The sequence below is a fragment of the Engraulis encrasicolus genome, unplaced genomic scaffold (assembly GCF_034702125.1).
Source record: "Engraulis encrasicolus isolate BLACKSEA-1 unplaced genomic scaffold, IST_EnEncr_1.0 scaffold_27_np1212, whole genome shotgun sequence".
NCBI classification, from domain to species: Eukaryota; Metazoa; Chordata; class Actinopteri; order Clupeiformes; family Engraulidae; genus Engraulis; species Engraulis encrasicolus.
The window spans coordinates 1,010,217-1,028,135 of NW_026945566.1; the positions used below are offsets into that span (position 1 = coordinate 1,010,217).

The window sequence follows — 17,919 nt, forward strand, 5'->3', positions numbered from 1 at the left end:
ATGCAGGTAGCATGTCCCTTTATTAGAAAGCACTGACGCTAGGGGTGCATCCCAATATATGACCTTGCCTCCTCCACTTGTGCTTGTCTCCTCGTCCCGCCTCCTGGCCCCTCCTCCGTGGAGAAAACGATAAAGTTTCCCAGCTGTCAGCCTCGCCACAACAACTTTTGAGGGACTGTTTTTCATTCACCATCCCAATTGCAAATGAGAAAAAGACTTTACATTTGAGCTTTTGCAAGATATTGAAATATAATGCTGTTGTCAGTGATGTCATCATGACGAGAAGCAAGTGGAGGAGGCAAGTGGAGGAGGCAAGGACACATATTGGGATGCACTCTAGAGCTGAGTCTCCTCCATTTCCTGTTTTCTGTTCACCTCTGTCTGAACTTGCTAGAGGCGTAAACGTAAGCGTAAACATAAACACATGCACGTGGCCTGCACGTATTGCTAATAGCACCGTCGCAAATGAGTAAACAAGATAATGAGTCGAGCTTACTGTAAGTTAAAGAAAGTACACATTAGCCATTTGCTCAAGTTGATAAGACTGTGTGTGTGACTAATATGTGTTGTCTAGGTAAAGTTAAGTAATAATTATTCTGTTTTTAAATTGTGTTGTCTGTCATATATGACCACATTATTGAATGGATGGACTAATACTGGCAATCTATGTGCCATTTCAGTTTTGCACTGCAATGCCATAGCCATCCCTCCTGTAAAATGCCTGGACCGCACTCTGAGCTCACATCCATTGTCTTCCTTTGTGCTCCTGCAGTAAACATGTGTGTATTCATGTGTCTCTATATGAGGAGATGTCTGTGAAAGTATATGATGAGTATAGGGGATAGAGGTACAGTATAACCATTTGATCCATGTGTACATCTTCATATGGTTCACACATGCAACACTATACTGCTTCCTATGGGAGCACAGTCTACGCAACATGCACATGCATCTAACTAATTAAAACCCATGGTGCTGTATCCTAACAACAGTATATGCCACAAAATAAACAGTCTAGTACAAACCCAAAACTTGGAACAAAACTTCAACTAAGGCTCATACAATGTGATGACGTAGGCCACTACTAACATATCGTTTTCCTCAAACATTCATTGTTGAAAAAAATGTGCCGAATATCCACTAGCATTTCCCCACATATCGCATGCTGCTCAATACTGTATGTCCTTGAGGGTATGTTGCTTCAGAGTAGTGTAGCATTTAGAGTTTTGCAACATTGATGAGATAGCACATTTAAATGGGAGTGACCAAGTGACCACAAAGCTTTACTGACTGTACATCATCACAAAAAACATGAAGGCACAACATCCAGCATTACATTACATTAAGCTGACGCTTTCATTCATTCAAAGCGACTTACAGTTATTATTTGTCAGGGTATTGATCACAGTTCCTGGAGCAATGTGGGGGTTAGGTGCCTTGCTCAAGGGCACTTCAGCCATGGATGGAGATGTAGGGAGAGGTCAGGGGAGATTCGAACCTGCAACCCCTAGATTGAAAGACTAACTCTCTAACCACTAGGCCATGGCTGCCCTATTGCAGCAGCATTGCAGGTTAAAAGTGAGAGAGCGAAGACCATTACTGTATGGCTTTACTGTAATATTTTATTTTATTTTAATGTTTTATGGCCTGTCAAGGACTACAGATGCAAATTATCCTAAGGCTAACTCTGATACAATGCATGTAATGGCGACAGAGAGAGTAGATAAGAGAGAGGTTCCGCTGGCCCATTGTTTCCGGGTTCTACTATCGCAAGGGGGAGGGGGGGAAATCCCCCTTTAGCCAGACCTAAGGACTGTTCTATTCATTCTAGGAGCATTATGACACGCCCCTTTAGGCAGACCGGAACCTGGTCACGTTAGGTGCCCATAGAAACCTATTATGTTGGCATATCTTTATATTTAAAGAATCTCTGATGGCGACATTGATGTTTTAATTGTACATGGTCCCTATAATAAACCGAATTGAATGGAATAAGCTCTACTGACCCTTGCCACAGGTACTCGTCGTTGCCCAGGTCCTGCCACACGCAGGAGGCCAAGCAGAGGTCTGTGGCGTTCAGGTAGGACAGGATGGTGATGCTGAGCTCTGGAGGCAGCATCTCCAGGTCGATGAAGCCCTGCTCGTCCTTGCCCTTGCGGACGCGCAGCAGGTGGCTGATGTCGCCGCCGGGCACCTGGCAGTGCGGAGTGCCGCGGCGCATGGCGAGCTGCTCGCCCTGCGTGGGTGGCACCCGGCGCCCCATGCGCTCCCGCTGCTGCTCCTGCTGCAGGTAGTACTGCTCACCAAAGTCTTGCTGCAGCTGCTGGTTCCTTGCCACCCTCCACAGAGCCTGACCCATCTGCAGATCTGCACAGACATACAGAGTGACCACAGTGTCATTTAGAACACTGGCTTAATAATTGGCAATGAACAAATTGTGTTTATGATTTCATGGTCTGGGCGAATACAGTGTGATCTGAACAGACATATATAACTTTATTCAACAGACTCAGGGTCCAGACTATATACATTATAAAAGAAACAACAAAAACAAACATATAAAACATCCACAGTCATACCCCCCCCCCCCTTTTCTCACCTTAACCACCTCTGTGCCATGATTTGTTCTTTTGTCATTCAATTCGGCACCTCTACAGTAACAGTTTCAGCCGGTCAAGTATTACATGAGCAAGTGGACAGGAAACACTAATCTGCTCTTGCTGAGTGAGTACCTTCCCACACTGTACGTGCCCCCCCTGCAGCTGTTCTCCTGGCTGCTAAAATCATCAGTGTCTGAGCATCGCCTAACACTTTCGGCTAAAGCCACGGCTGCTTAACCTCCCATTTCCAGCCAATGCACACTGATACCTCATCTGACCAGACAATAACAGGGATAAGCCATTTACTTCTTTTAGATGTGTGTGCTGCCATTTTTGCATCTACTCATTGCCAGCAGAGGGTGGGACTGATTACAGCTTTATTTTCAGTGGTACTAATCCTCTCAGTTACACTACTGTGTGTCCTGTCTCTGAGTGCTTGGGTTTGTTTGTTTGTTTGTTATTTATTGCTCTGCACGGATGGCTATTTGTCTGATGCATAGCTGGCTTGGTATGGGATCACATCCCAGTTGCATGCCTTTGTTTTCCCCTAGAGCAGCGGTCCCCAACCACCGGGTCGCGAACCGGTACCAGTCCGTGGACTATTTGATACTGGGCCGCGCGATATAAGTTTAAAAAAATATTGCCTTTGTTATTAACTGCAGTGCAGAACATATCTCAAATATAAATTTTAGTATTGCCATATCAGAGCCCTTGATCTGTCTGCTTTTTGCAACTAAGGCTAGATTTGGTTAGAATGGCCATGGCACTGGTGTGCAAACAGGTGTATACACCAAGGCCCTATTTAACATTAAAGTGATAATTGACAGTTGACACTTCTATAGGGTGACCAGACGTCCCGGTTTGACCGGGACAGTCCCGGTTTGGAGTTGTGTGTCCCAGGTCCCGAGCAAACCCTCACGGGACACAAATATGTCCTGGTTTTGGCCACCCACTACATTGCACCATGTCTATCAGGGTAAATATATGGAAAAGATTACATGTTTACCTGACACAGTTAATGGCAGCCAGTGCTTGTATAGAAAGTCTGAAGGAGTCAGTTGCGATTTGTCATTCCTTCCTCTAAAATTGATCAGAATGCAGGAAATTGCATCTAAAAAAATACAAATGTTCCTGGGGGAGGACCCTCAGACCCTCCCGCCAAATATTGTCCTTCAGTCACTCACGAAGTGTCCCGGTTTCAGACTACAAAAATCTGGTCACCCTACACTTCTATCCAAAACCAATGGCAAGGCATGGTCAGTACCTATACATGTCTTCGGGTGAAATGCTGTTTCACTTGTTATTCAACATTCTCTGCCAGAGCCAAGACTGAGGTGAAGTGACATTACCAACAGTCCGCCTGTGCTGAAAGCAGTTCAGCAAGTTATTCAGCTCTTGTAAAATGCTGGTATTGGATAACTGACTCTGAACTATTCTAATTAGTGTTCTTGTGCTTTATGGTAGCAGAACACATTCTGGACTGTGGGGCCTAATGATGGAGGGGGCATCACTTTTATGCTACATCCTGAAACATTCAGAGGCTACTGTGTGGGGTGAGTTTCTCAAAAGAGAAGTTGTTAGCCTGTTAGCAACTTCGGTAGTTGCCAATGGGAAAATGCATTGAAAACAGCAAAGTAGCTACTGTAGTTAGCAACTTCTCTTTTGAGAAACTCACCCCTGGGTTGTAAAGGAGTAAGGAAACAGCATAATGGAACGTAGGCTATGTTGTAGACCTACGGTAAGCTTTAGGACTGAATGCTGCAAATTGCAAATCACAAGTTTTCACTCTGAATACTGAGTCCAGCACCATCTGGGCTGAACCTACCTGACTCTGCTACACACGTGAAGATGCGAGTAGCAAAGCAAAAAAAATGCTATGAACAACACTAGTAATTTATGTCCATGGGTTCCCATCATAATTTGCATGTTAACCAAATAAGGCATAGGCTGACATCTGCTGTTGGGTTTAAAAAAAAGTAGCCTAACGTTATTTGATATGGCGCCTGATTGCACTAGAGCACGATGATCCTTCCTGGTAATTTCTATCATATTGCAATCACATGTCAACCTCTTTACGAGGCAAAGAACAATGCATGTTTTCAACTGTGTGAATGAAGTTTTAGATTGTGCGGACCTTCTAGACGGCGATGTTCACATCACGGTCGCTTGACCCACAACACCCGCCTCTCTATTCATCCATTCGGTAAAACAAGGAGACGACCGACTTCTAGAGTTTACCATTGGTTGAACAAACTGTCATTTTCGATTCAGCTGCTGCGTTTTGCGTAGATTGATTTCCTCAACGAGAACCACCCACCTGTGTTTATGGAATATTCTACCGCCGCCGCGACGAAATCCTGTCCAATGTAACAACAACGTCTATAGGAATGGTCCTCTATCCTTTATTGATCTCCACGGGATGTCATCCTGGCAGAATACAGTGTCCAAGGCGTCAATATCTTTACAGTTTGTGAAGACACTGTGTTGTGTTGTGTCACAGCAGCTCTAATCTCCCCCCTCGTCACTCAGCTTCCTCGACTCCTCCTTCCACGACCTATCCTCTCGTTTACACGCACGCACGCACCACGCAGTTGCTGTTGACGTTTTTTGTTGATAGTGGAAGTGACGCACACGATGCTGGGTAAATCGAGCCGTGCATGGTGCGCGCTATTTTCTCCAAGCGCTTTTGGAATTCAACGGGATTGCTATCGCGTATATTTTCGTTGTACTACATTTTGAACCAATATGAATCTGTTGAATGTTCCTGCCGAAAACCAAAATTGATGCGAGTTACTACAAATTGCTTATTTGTGGTTACCAAAACTATGAATGTGCTGAACATTTTCAACCAGACAACTTCCTCATGTCACACGTAGCAACCAATCACAGCCAGAGCAGTTACGCCACCCGGTAAAAACAAAATGATGGTACAAGAAATTCGGTGGTTTGTGTCAGGACTTTCTTTTTCTGGTGTCAGACTTTTGAAGAATTGACAGTAACATTGATCCTTTGATATTAATCGTTTACCGATTTGTAGATCTCCTCGTTAGGCAAGCAATCTCCACCTCAGGACATCACGATTAACCACTACAGGCTTTGCTTGAGCTGTCATGCAACTCATCAAACACTGCGATTAGTAGCAGAGAGGATTTATAGAGTAGAAAGGCTATGCTAGTAGGCCTATCTGTTTCGTGGACGCTATCTTAAATTAAGTCAGTAAATAGGTAAAGTTATCCCAATTCTACAGCTAAGGACGGGCTTCCAACAGAGTCACTGTGTCGATTTAAGAAGGGTCAGAAACTCGGATAGGCCTACCCTACTAGCACACAATGATAGCAACAGGTGATTTGAAGGCATCTTTGAGAAAACTTGAAGCCTGTCTGCGCAACCTGAAATATCCGGGGGATGTCAACTATCAAGGGTATGAAACTACGAAATTAAATCGCCGTCTTTATCCTATCAATTAATGTTTGGCAGAGAGCTGTCCTTTGTTATCTATCACGCATCAAATCTGGCCAAACGAGTTTTTTTTTGTCTTTGTTTGCCTTATTTATTTTAATCTATGTAGTATTTATGTTCATTCAGTCATGCATTCATATTCATTTCCGATAGCAAACAAGGCACACCAAGGTAGTTCAAAACTTTTTGTCTGAAGTACTTTTAAACTTAGCCTATCAGCACACGCCACCAACATAGGCTACTGTTGACTATTGCATATGATTGTAGTGTCCAGTGATGGTCCCATTTTCACAAAGGATGTGGGAATCAAAAAGAAAAATCTGCTGAGGCCATGTTTGTCAGACATCAATCAACCCTGTGACAGTTAGGCTTTATATTGACTGAATTTGTGAGGAATTGCTTATTGTGAAAGAAGTCTAACTAATTGCTAATGTTGTTGCAAAGGCTTCTGCAACAGATTTGCTGCCCTTGTGTGCCCTGTCCCTTGAGAGTTGCATGTGTGTCCCATATCGTCACAAAAAGCCACAATTAATAACAAATGGAAAACATTGCTGGGGATTGCTAAGCCCTCTTGTGTCCCACAATCAAGTGCATGGTCCTTTTATAATGCATGCTCACATGCAGTCAAGCAAGTATGGAGTGCACAGTGGGCATGTCTTTCCTGATGGAGCCAAACATCTTGAATTGCACAAATATTTTGGCGTGGGCCCCAGCAACAGTCCTTTGTCCCACATATGTGTTTGAAGTAGGGTGAGCAGAGAGCTGGCCCTAGCCCCCTCCAGCGCAGCAATGTTTTGTAAACTGGCTTTATGCTAACCAGTACCGGTCCCCTGATAGGGCCCAAGCCGAAGGCTTCACATGCTGCCTTGCGAGTGCTGTGATCTGAGGAGTGGACAAAAAGCATCAAACGTTGTGTGCTGCTATCGAGGGCTGAGATGCATTTGGCCTAAATTTACGGAAGATGATCCAGAGAGATGACTTAATATGTCTGTCTCACGGCATGCGTGACATGTCAATCAGACTGTGCTGCTTTCTGTCTCCTGCCTCCCTCTGATGTCCTCTTTGAGTCTATTGGTGTAACCAATAATCTTATTTAAAACTAGAAATGCACTCGGACCTCCGCCAAGGAAGCTGTTTGGTAGAACATTTGACTATGTTACCCTATTTTTCCCTCCCAAGTCTTTCTGCCTTGTTTTTGTGGAGTTAGAAACTGGAATGTCAAAATTCGGCCTATCCCACAATGGTGGAGAATCTTCAAAGCATTCCTGGATCTGGATCACCACCAAAATGTGTTCCTTTTGTCATTTCAAGAAACGACACAAAGTTTCATCCAAATAGGTTCATAACTTTTTTGAGTTATCCTGCTAACAATCAGACAGACAAACAAACAAACAGACAAACCAACGCGTCTGAATGCTTACAACCTCCTTGGTGGACTTAATAAATAAATAATTGATATAAACCTGCTTGTTTGTTTCAAGCATGGTGATGTAATCAGCGTTCTCTGTTGCCAGGTTGGCCCTCGGTGACCCCTCCTGCTTCCTGCCCATCGTAAGCCATGCTCTCATCTCCTACTCGCCCTACGTGGCCGAACACATCATGGCCTTCTCAGTCGAGCTCAATGGAGCCAGTAACCTGCGCTTTGTGGAGAGTGTGTATAAGGTAAATCCTTTTTGCATTCATGTGAGAGTTGTGCTAACAGTGTTTGAAGAACCGAGGAGACATCTGTTATATTCCCTTGTTTTGCCAAGTCAGTTTGGAGAGCATTAGACTGTCAAGGGATGAGTGGAAAGATGTTTCTTCCACACATCTTTAATAATATTTTGCTGTGACATGATGAATGTCTGTGTTGTGTATTCCATGGCACCGTCCACCATGTTAGCCTTTATTTCTTTATTCACCTCCTTATTAGAGATGTCCCCACAAGAGATTAGGGATGCACCAATACCACTTTTTTGAAAACCGATACAAGTACGAGTACATTAATGTGTGTACTTGCCGATACAGAGTACCGATACCGATACCTTTTACCACCAAAATACAATGAAAATAAATACATGGCCTTGTTTTTTCCATCTGTGATATTTTTATTGTCCATTTCCATGTAGATTTAAATGTTAGTAAATGTATGAGTTGGTACTTTTTTCCATGCTGATTTCAAGTCCACAGAACATGACAAGATTTTGCATTGTTTTGAGTAATAGTAGTACTCGTAGCTGGTATCGGCAAGTGCTTGACGAGTACGAGTACGAGTATAATGAGCAGTATCGGGAGCCGATACCAGTATCGGTATCGGTGCATCCCTACAAGAGATGTCTCCCCGTGCCCCCCCGCCCCCCACCAACACCACCCCCTCCCTCCTTCTTGCTCCCCCCCACCACCACCACCACCAACACCACCCCCCACACCACCCCCTCCCTCCTTCTTGCCCCCCCACTTCCATGTTGGCAAGCCACATGCTTTATGATTCATGTCTAATTTTGTTTTTTGGGCTGCCTGGGGACAGGGATTTCCTAGGCTCTCTGCCATGGATGCCATGTGTTCCCTGAAATAAGACGCAGAAAGCACACACCCGCACACACGCACACACACACGCACACACACACACACGCACACACACACACAACTTCCCTCCCTCCCCCCAAAAAATGCAGGGACTCCCTTCAAACCCGCCTCAGCCCTCAACCATGTTAATGCTTCAATATGGCAAAATGCTTCCAGTTGTGTTCACTGTAGGGGGAGGGAAGTGCGGGTCTCTGAGCCTCCTCCCGTTCCTTTCAGCAAGGTCCTGTGAGGGCAGCTCTCGCCTCTGTGCGACCGCTCCATTTAGAATGCACTCATCTTCAATTAGAACTGGCACGGGGAGTCGGTAAAATTTAGTATCACGTACGATCCTTTCTTCAAGATTAGGCTCAAACAAGCCACAGTCATCCCGTGTTGGAGTGTCTCTGATGAAACATGTGTTGCGTAATTCTGAGCATTCTAGCTCTGTACATGTTGTATGTGTATCTCTCTCTCTCTCTCTCTCTCTCTCTCTCTCTCTCTCTCTTTCTCTCTCTCTCTTTCTCTCTCTCTCTCTCTCTCTCTCTCTCTCTCTCTCTCTCTCTCTCTCTCTCTCTCTTTCTCTCTCTCTCTCTCTCTCACTCTCTCACTCTCACTCTCTGTGAATGTTCATGGGTGTGTGCAGTGCACATGCATGCATGCATGCGTGTGTGTTTGTGCGTGCGTGCGTGAGCGAATGTAAATGTGAGTGTTTGAGAAGCTCTGTCCTAAACGTGTTTCCTAGTTTCAGTGTTCTGACCTGTGCTGCAGCATTCAGAGAGCGAGGGAGGGAGCTGCTGATAGAGTACACATGTGTTGTTGTGCTCCCTCCCTCGCTCCCTCCATTCTCACTCTCACACTTCATATACAGCAGTGGTGTTCAAACTGTGGTACGCGTACCACTGGTGGTACTTGGAAGAACATTGGAGACATCTCTGGTGGTACTTGGAAGAATGAAATTTTTGTGCATTGATTTGAAGGCTGATCAAGTTGTTGCAGTTGAAAATGTCTCTGGTCTCACATTTTGTAATATTCAATTGTATTAATCTGAAAACATAATGCTGAATAATACTAGGCAAACAAACTTGCACTGAATGTGACCGTAGCTGTTGATGCCATTATGAACCTCTCCTGTATTGACTGGCAAAAGTGAATATGGAAGGCCTTTACTGCGATATTCTAATGTTGGTTGTGAAGGTGGTACTCGGAGAGCTCAACATTTTCTCAGGTGGTACTTCACACAAAAAGTTTGAGAGCCACTGATATACAGTTTCCATGCTCTTGCCTCACTGTCCTCCTGCCACACGAGCAACAAAACGACACACGTGTGCTCACTCTTCCACCCCAGCACTCACCCCGTGTCCTTGAGTAATTACCATGTTAGACTCCCATTTCCTGCGGTGCTTGAAGAAGAAAGGGAAGATGAGAGCTGAAAGTGCTGGAAACGACGGGCTTTTCATGTGGGTCCAAGTCCTCACATGTCTCGTCGCATGCCGTCCCTCGGGCCTTACTCGTATGTTCGGCCGAAAGTCAGGAGCCATTCAAATACATTATCAAGTTTAAACAATGCACCCCCCACCACACACACACACACACAAACACACACACACACACACACAAACACACACACACATACGCGCGCACATGCACGCACGCACACACACACGCATGCGCAGCTCAGACAAGACCGCCACGTCAGCAGCCTGTAGAACACATGACATCACTGGAATTGAGCCAAAATTGAGCCCATTGCTGTTAAACAGAATGCCAATCCCAGAACTATCTAGTTGACTTTTGTTGTATATTAAACACTTTTTTGGAAGTCGATAGGTCTACTTAATTGGATCTGCCTTCTTCCAAAACAGATTATGTCGCATTTCTTTTTGTGCGGTTTTATGCAGAAATGTGCTATTGTGCTATTCCGATGTGGCCTGTGCTCCATCAGTCTTTCAAGTTAGTCTGCTCTTCCATGATTATCAACAGATCCCATCATCCATATGCTCTCCATATTCACACACTCTTTCGTTTTCTCTCCTCTCCTCTCCTCTCCTCTCCTCTCCTCTCTTCTCCTCTCTTCTCCTCTCCTCTCTTCTCCTCTCTTCTCCTCTCCTCTCCTCTCCTCTCCTCTCATTGTCTCTCCATTCCTTGCCACTCTTTCTACACTGTTTTCCCCTCTGAAATGAGAATGGGGTTTATGATTGGCCTGTTCCCAGCCACTGAGGCATCCGGCGGGGTGAAGTGTGGTCAGTGGACTGGGGTGTTCCTCACTCTGTGCCCACCGCGAGGATGTGGAGCCGTGGAGAGGCACACACGCATTTGCTATAAATTAGAGCCAGTGTAACAGGAAAGGAACAGTTAGCAGCACTATCATACCTTTCCATCTCGCACAGCCCACAGCTGGAAGCGGGCCATGGCTCTGAGTGAATCATGGAGGATTGTTCCTATTAAATTCCTTCCTGCGATTACACTTCTTCTCACATTTGCTCGGCTGGGCTTCAAGGCTGCTTGCCAAGGTCTGGAGTACAGACTTTGGGTACAGTGTGGGTTTGTCATGTCGATGTGCCTTTGTAGAACTGAACCTTTTTAAAAAATATATATATATTTTTTTAGGGCTTTCTTGTCTTTATTTCTAATAGGACGGTGTAGGAGAGACGGGAAATGAATGGGGAGAGAGAGAGAGAGAAAGAGAGAGAGAGAGAGAGAGAGAGAGAGAGAGAGAGAGAGAGAGAGAGAGAGAGAGAGAAAGAGAGAGAGAGAGAGACGGGGAAGGATTTGCAAATGACCCAGGCCAGAATCGAACCCAGGTCGTCAGCATAGTAACCCAGTGCCCTACCGTTAGGCCACGGGCGGCAGGGGCAGGACTTAAGTTTTCTATAGGGAGGGGCAAAACTTTTATCAGCCGTGTGGTGAATGCTTTGCTTGTGTCCGCATCATGATCTAGCTACAACCCAGCCATCAATGCAGACAGTGGGAACGCTGCTGTCCTCAAGCTAACCCGTGTTGACTTTTGGCGGCAGGTTTTGCGAGACCTCTTCAATTACAAGCCCCAGTTGACCAAAGAGCAGTTTCTCCAGCTCCGCTTTGCTGACAAGAAGGTCAGGCTGGTGTGTGACATCATCAACTTTGCCATTCAGAAGCACAAAGAGCTTTCTAAGGTATTCCAGGAGGAGATTGTGATCACCGCCATTTATCAAAACAGCGAACACATTAAAAAACAAAAAACAAATAGCAAGTGAGCATTTAAGGAGTAACAAATGAGTTAAAGTATGAGTACCGGTATTTAAAGAGCTGGACAGCTGTAAATAACTGGAGTAGTGTAATTTGATCAATTTGGTCTGATATTTTAAGAATGATTGAAAACAGTTTTGCATACTGGTATGCTTGATTCCAAGTTTTTCAAGAGTGTTTAAAATAGAAATTAAAATGATGACATGCTTATCTGAAGACCTGCATACCATGCAGTGGAGTACTGTATAATTCAATATCTTCTCTTCTTCAATGTATTTGGCAGTCTTCCAGTCTTCCCCCACGGAGGACATGCTACCGGCCCTTCCCTCCTGGAAGTGGAGGCAGGGATCTCTCCCCCTCCGAAATCCACGAGTACACGCCTGCAGCCCCAGTGGTAAGTCACTCACTTGCATCAGGACCCGAGCAAAGTTCAGATTCCCAAATGACTTCATTTTTCCAGTCGGAATGTGCTGTACCCTGCCCATGCAGTCAGTGTTATGAATAATAATGCACAACCGTGCTGGAGTTCAGTGGATGCTGGTGGGAAATGAAAGATTCAGATTCAGAAAACTTTATTCATTCCATCAGTGGTCAATTAAGTTTGCAGTCCCAGTCTCCATCAATCAGCAGTAAATAGTTTAAAAATAAGTAGTAAATAAATAAGAGAATAAGACATACACATCTTAACACACACATACAGTCAAACACAAATACAGGACCACATCCTCAATGGCTTATAAATGCTGTGGTGTCTTAATGTGTTGTGAGTCTGTACCTCAGAGTGAAGGTGTTAGTGAGAATGTTGTTACACCTGGGCAGTAGGGATGGCACAAACCGCACCGAAAACTGAAACCGTACAATTCACACACATACCGAACCGAACCGTGCAATCCATCGCAAACCGCAATTCATGTACTGCCCAGAAAAATATTTTAAACAGAGATTCTAGGAGTATCTTATCCAGTCTCTCTGATTATAAAACATTAGCGTATAAGACCAAATCAGAGGATGACACAATTAAAATCACACCATTTTCACATTATAAGCCTATACAAACCATATAGGATATTTAGTGATAAGTCCGATTCTATTAGCCAGTGCACCACTTATCATGAACTAAAAAAAAAGAACCGTAGAGAACCGAAAACCGTGACCTTGACACCGCGATATGAACCGAACCGTGAATTTTGTGAACCGTACCACCCCTACTGGGCAGGTACAGTAGTCTTCCTGTATAGTGGAATAGCAGGGCAGTGTTTCCCGTAAATGTTTGTTATGCAAGGTGGTAGGGGGGGGTTGACCGGTATCAGAGACATGTGAAGGGTGTGTGTGAAGAGGGGTGTGAATAGTGGGAATATTTAAATCACCTTTGGATTAAAGAATTGAAATAGAATTAATTAAATAGTGGTATATTATCTAAATTTTTAATTACATTTTTTAGATTTAGTAGGTTTTTTGTCGAGAAACATTGAGATTCGTAAGTCGATCGATAAGACTATCAACTAATGATTAATTAATTAATCGATAATTTGCATCCCTATTTCAAGTACATGGAGGTCCTTGTGCACAACCCTTCAGTTGTACACGTGCCGGTGTAAGGCAGGAAAACTTTGTCAATATGAAAAGTTAGTTAAACGCGCATACTGGATACACTTCTTTTTTTCTCTATTTTTCGGAGCGAACAACTCGGTTCGCCCTGTGTGTTCTCAGGTTTGCTCTTTACCAACCCCCGTGGGGGCGAACCTGAAGACACACTGGGGCGAAATGTGTTGTTCGCTACAAAAATATAAATAGAAAAAAAAAATAACAGTATCCAGTGTGCAGTGTTTAATGACATTTTCATATTGTAGGTAGATATTTGTTGTGAAGGTGGCTGCCTCAGCAATAAAGTCCTGGGTGAAACTCTGCCTGGTGAGTTAACTCAGTGGTTTTCAAAGTGGGGGGCCGGGGACCCCTGGGGGGCCATGAGGGGGTGCTAGGGGGTCTACGGCAAAACAAAATAAATTGTGAATAATTCATGCGCACCAAACTAAACACAAATATGAGCTAAACAACATTCCTATTAGTTACGAACTCCCTTATATTAATCGATTTTATCTCTGATCATATCTACTACAATTGTCATTTTATATACACGTACTGTATCCTAATGGGGCACTGACACTCAGACATGGACTATGGTTGTGAAAAGGGGTGTACAGAAAAATAGTGTGATACGACCCATGTAAGGGGGGGCTTGGCTGGAATCTACCGGTACATGGGGGACCTTGGCAGGATGAAGTTTGGGAACCCCTGAGTTAACTCATGGCTCAATGGTTAGAGCGCTGGTCTTCAGATCAGAGGGTTGCAGGTTCGAATCCCACCTCTACCTGCACCTTCATCCATGGCTGAAGTGCCCTTGAGCAAGGCACCTAACCCCACACTGCTCCAGGGTCTGTAACCAATACAGTGTACCTAAAATACCTGTAAGTCGCTTTGGATAAATAAAAGCGTCAGCTAAGTGTAATGTAATGTAATGATCTAACCTCCTGTGTTTCACAGGTGCAGCAGAGCTGTCCGCTGGTGGAGAGACACGTGGCCAGTGCCACACCTGCCCTGTACAGCCTGTCATCGGACGAACAGGAGCCTGCAGAAGAAGACGTGGGCATTGAGGAGCAGGAGCAGGAGCATAAGAAAGGACAGACTGAGGAACTGATGGAGCCTACAGCAGTTGTGGTAAGAACTACTGCCATTGCCGATACCATTAATGAGGATCAAATAGCCCCCCAAAAATATAACCTACTGTCAAATAGCCCCAAAAATATAACTTATGGTCAAGTATTCACTTTCTCTCCAGTATATTTTCGGAGGGATTATGGTGTAATTAGAGGTGTAAAAAGAAGATAACATGCACATGATTGCACATACCCTTGTAGTGTACCATTAGTCTGGTAATTAAAGCGTTTATATATCTGTCCTCTCTAACGGGCCTGTTAGACCACACATAAGCACTTGTCTGCCCAATCAGTCTCTCTCTGTGTCTTTCACCGTTAGACCACTCATTAGCACTCATATCCCCATATGTATATCAGAAATCAAGTTGGTGATTTCACACGCGTGTGTGTGTGTGTGTGTGTGTGTGTGTGTGTGTGTGTGTGTGTGTGTGTGTGTGTGTGTGTGTGTGTGTGTGTGTGTGTGTGTGTGTGCGTGCGCGTGAATGTGTGTGTGTGTGTGTTACCATCCTCTGTAGCCCGCGGCTGTGGTGGCGCGGCTGCAGGCCATGGAGGCCCAGCTGCAGTGCTGCGAGCGGAGGCTGGGCCAGATGGTATTGCTGGAGGATCGTCTGCAGAGCCTGGAGCGGTCCATGGCGGGCAAGATCGTGCTGGAGCAGAGCCAGTGGGAGAACCTGGAGAGCAGAGTGCTGCTGCTGGAGACCAAGCTCGCCCTCAGTGAAGCACAGGTGAGACACTGCCGCTCATGGATGGATGGATGTGGCTTCATCATGACGGTTTATGAACATTACTCAGTATCCACATGGCCGGGAATGGGTTTTTAAATTTGTGTGTGTGTGTGTGTGTGTGTGTGTGTGTGTGTGTGTGTGTGTGTGTGTGTGTGTGTGTGTGTGTGTGTGTGTGTGCGTGCGTGCGTGCGTGCGTGCGTGCGCGCGCGCGCAAGTGTGTGTGTATGTCACAGAAGAGCCCGGTGACAATGGATATTGACAAGATCCCGAGCCTGGACAACCTCTCTGCCAAAATCACTCGTACGTAAAAAAAAATGAATTGAACATTGAAATGAAACAATGTTCATAATGACAAAATGAAAAACCTTCACCCTGTGATCTGTTATGTAACATCAGCAGAGGAGGACGTGAGGAAAGGATCCAATTGGAAATCGCCCAGCCCCCCTCAGTCCTTGTCCACCGGCACACGCTCTTCTTCTCAGTCTCCCCCTCAACAAGCCCAGGTATGTTTCCAACACAGTGCTTTATTCAGGCACAAGACACTTACAGCATTGTAACACCAGGGGGCAGTGCAGGGACTACACAGGCTCGTTTGCACATCTGGAGTGCATTCCAATATGCAACCTTGCTTCCTCCACTTGTGCTTGGGGCCTCGTACCAGGAAGTAATATGTCATGATGACATCACTGACAACAGCATTATATTTCAATATATTGCAAAAGCTCAATTGTGAAGACTTTCTCTCATTTGAGATTGGGATGGTGAATGAAAAACAGTCCCCCAAAAGTTGTTGTGTCTAGGCTGACAGCTGGGAAACTTTATTGTTTTCTCCACGGAGGAGGGGCCAGGAGGCGGGGCGAGGCCACAAGCACAAGTGGAGGAAGCAAGGTCGCATATTGGAACGGACCCATAATCTGCGTGCAGTCCTTGGTGACTTCCATTATAATCTGTCCATCAGACTCGATTTACACTGGGTGAAAAGTTTTTTGTTGGTTCGTGTTATTTGCTTCATATTCACTGTTCCCTGTCTCACCCTAGGAAAATATGAAGGATCGCCTAGAAAGAATAGCTAACATGTAAGTACAGGGCAGTTCAATCATTGCAGACTTCAGCATACTACTGTCATCAGCAATTCATACAGTAAGTGGAGAAAGAGCTGACAAACATTCCCTTCTCTCTTTCTTACAGGATGAAAGACACGTCAAGCCTTTTGCAAAGTGTTGAACCATCAATCTAGTTCAGTGGTTCCCAACCTATGGGTTGGGACCCCCCTTATGGGTCGCCAAAGATCCACAGGGGGTCGCAGAGCCCTCTTGATTTTAAGGGGTTTCGTTTTAAATATATATAGCCCATGTTGAATAAAAGACAAAGCATTTAACTAATAAATGCATAGACGCAACAAATTGTAAGTGCTACATTAGACATTTATTCTATATTTGACCAAAGACGAATTGAGGAATAAAATAACTAAAATACGTTTTCGCAGGAAACGGAGGGCATCTTGTGACTCCGTCTCGTGCGGGCGCTCGCGTGGTTGGGTCACCAAAGCTTACAATAGTAAAAACATGGGTCCCTTAAGAAAAAGGTTGGGAACCACTGATCTAGTTGGGCCATTTGGACATTTTTAATTTGTACTTTATCTGGGATTGTGACCCTCCAATTTGATAATAAGAATGTGCTCATGATTTTTTTTCTCATTTGATTTGGTACGTTTTTTTCCCCATAATCAAGAAGTATAGCTTTGTACACACATTAGCTGAGGGAGGAGTTGGAAATGGCCCTAACCAGAAAAATAACTCCTGCATGCTACTGTATTTCCCTTTCATTTTATTTAAAACATTTTGGTCTTAGTCTAAAATGGCCAGTGTGTGTGTGGTAGTTGAGAGTTTTCCTCTTTATAAAAAAGAATGGCAGACTCAGGCTGGATCTCAAATGGCGCACTTGTGCACTTCGGGCACTATGTTTCAGTGCGTAACTAATACGGCATACGCACTGAAACATGAACACTAAAGTGCACAAGTGCGCCATTTGAGATTTAGCCTCACTCAAAGTTTGTTGCCCTGTTGGGTCAGAAACTACACCATGCATTGGCCTCTAGAGGTCAGCGTCATCCCATAGTCTGCAACAACAGGTCTCCCTGTTGCTTTTCCTGATATGAGGTGACAGGGTTTTGGTTTGTTTTGCAGCCGTGAGTGAATGTATTTATTAATATAATGAAAATGGTTTGTTTGTGTTTCATACACACATACTGATGAAATAAATGATTATTCATAAATGATTATTCTGTAAATGATATTTAATAGTGTTCTTTGTGTGCACATATGCTGTGACCTTTGGTCATGACAGTAGAAAAACAAATGTGTGTACTGACTCATATATCTAGAATCCATTAGGAATTGTTTGGACATCAGAAACTAAGGTGAGGTCAGGCCAGGTTGTGGATGGTGAGTGACGGGTATTAGTGAGTACAAACAAAGCCAAGAAGGTGCTGCAGCTGTACAGTAGTGTTGCACCGATACCATTTTTTGACCCCGATACCTGGCTGTGCAGTATCGGCCGATACCGATACGATACCACCCTATTTGAAATGTATATGAAGGGCTGCAGTGCATACTACTTGGATGTAAAATCATTGCATGGCTTTGTCAGGCT

At 44.6% G+C, this 17,919-nt stretch overlaps 2 protein-coding genes across 2 annotated transcripts in view; one reads left to right on the forward strand and one right to left on the reverse strand.

Moving 5' to 3' along the window:
* Positions 1-5,158, reverse strand: part of fbxo8 (F-box protein 8) — a 13,317-nt gene extending 8,159 nt beyond the window's left edge. Inside the window, exons 1-2 of the mRNA XM_063192933.1 lie at positions 4,918-5,158; positions 2,007-2,367 (exon numbers count right to left, since the gene is read on the reverse strand). Of these exons, the coding sequence (XP_063049003.1) occupies positions 2,007-2,359 (353 nt within the window). The 5' untranslated portion in view covers positions 2,360-2,367; positions 4,918-5,158. The remainder of the gene's footprint in view (positions 1-2,006; positions 2,368-4,917) is intronic.
* A 670-nt stretch (positions 5,159-5,828) lies between these two features.
* Positions 5,829-17,545, forward strand: cep44 (centrosomal protein 44). The gene is made up of 10 exons (XM_063192938.1): positions 5,829-6,021; positions 7,574-7,721; positions 11,618-11,755; positions 12,112-12,222; positions 14,370-14,543; positions 15,058-15,267; positions 15,501-15,567; positions 15,664-15,770; positions 16,306-16,343; positions 16,456-17,545. Exons 1-10 carry the CDS (start codon positions 5,930-5,932, stop codon positions 16,502-16,504), a joined length of 1,134 nt encoding a protein of 377 aa, XP_063049008.1. The 5' UTR covers positions 5,829-5,929; the 3' UTR covers positions 16,505-17,545.
* Positions 17,546-17,919: the final 374 nt, after the last annotated feature.

What these genes read in the sequence shown, in the direction of transcription:
- cep44 (XM_063192938.1), top strand. Translation starts at nt 5,930, where the DNA reads ATGATAGCAACAGGTGATTTGAAGGCATCTTTGAGAAAACTTGAAGCC. An exon ending in TTGTGGAGAGTGTGTATAAG is followed by an intron (nt 7,722 to 11,617) that starts GTAAATCCTTTT and finishes TTTTGGCGGCAG; the next exon opens with GTTTTGCGAGACCTCTTCAA. An exon ending in TCGCCCTCAGTGAAGCACAG is followed by an intron (nt 15,268 to 15,500) that starts GTGAGACACTGC and finishes TGTATGTCACAG; the next exon opens with AAGAGCCCGGTGACAATGGA.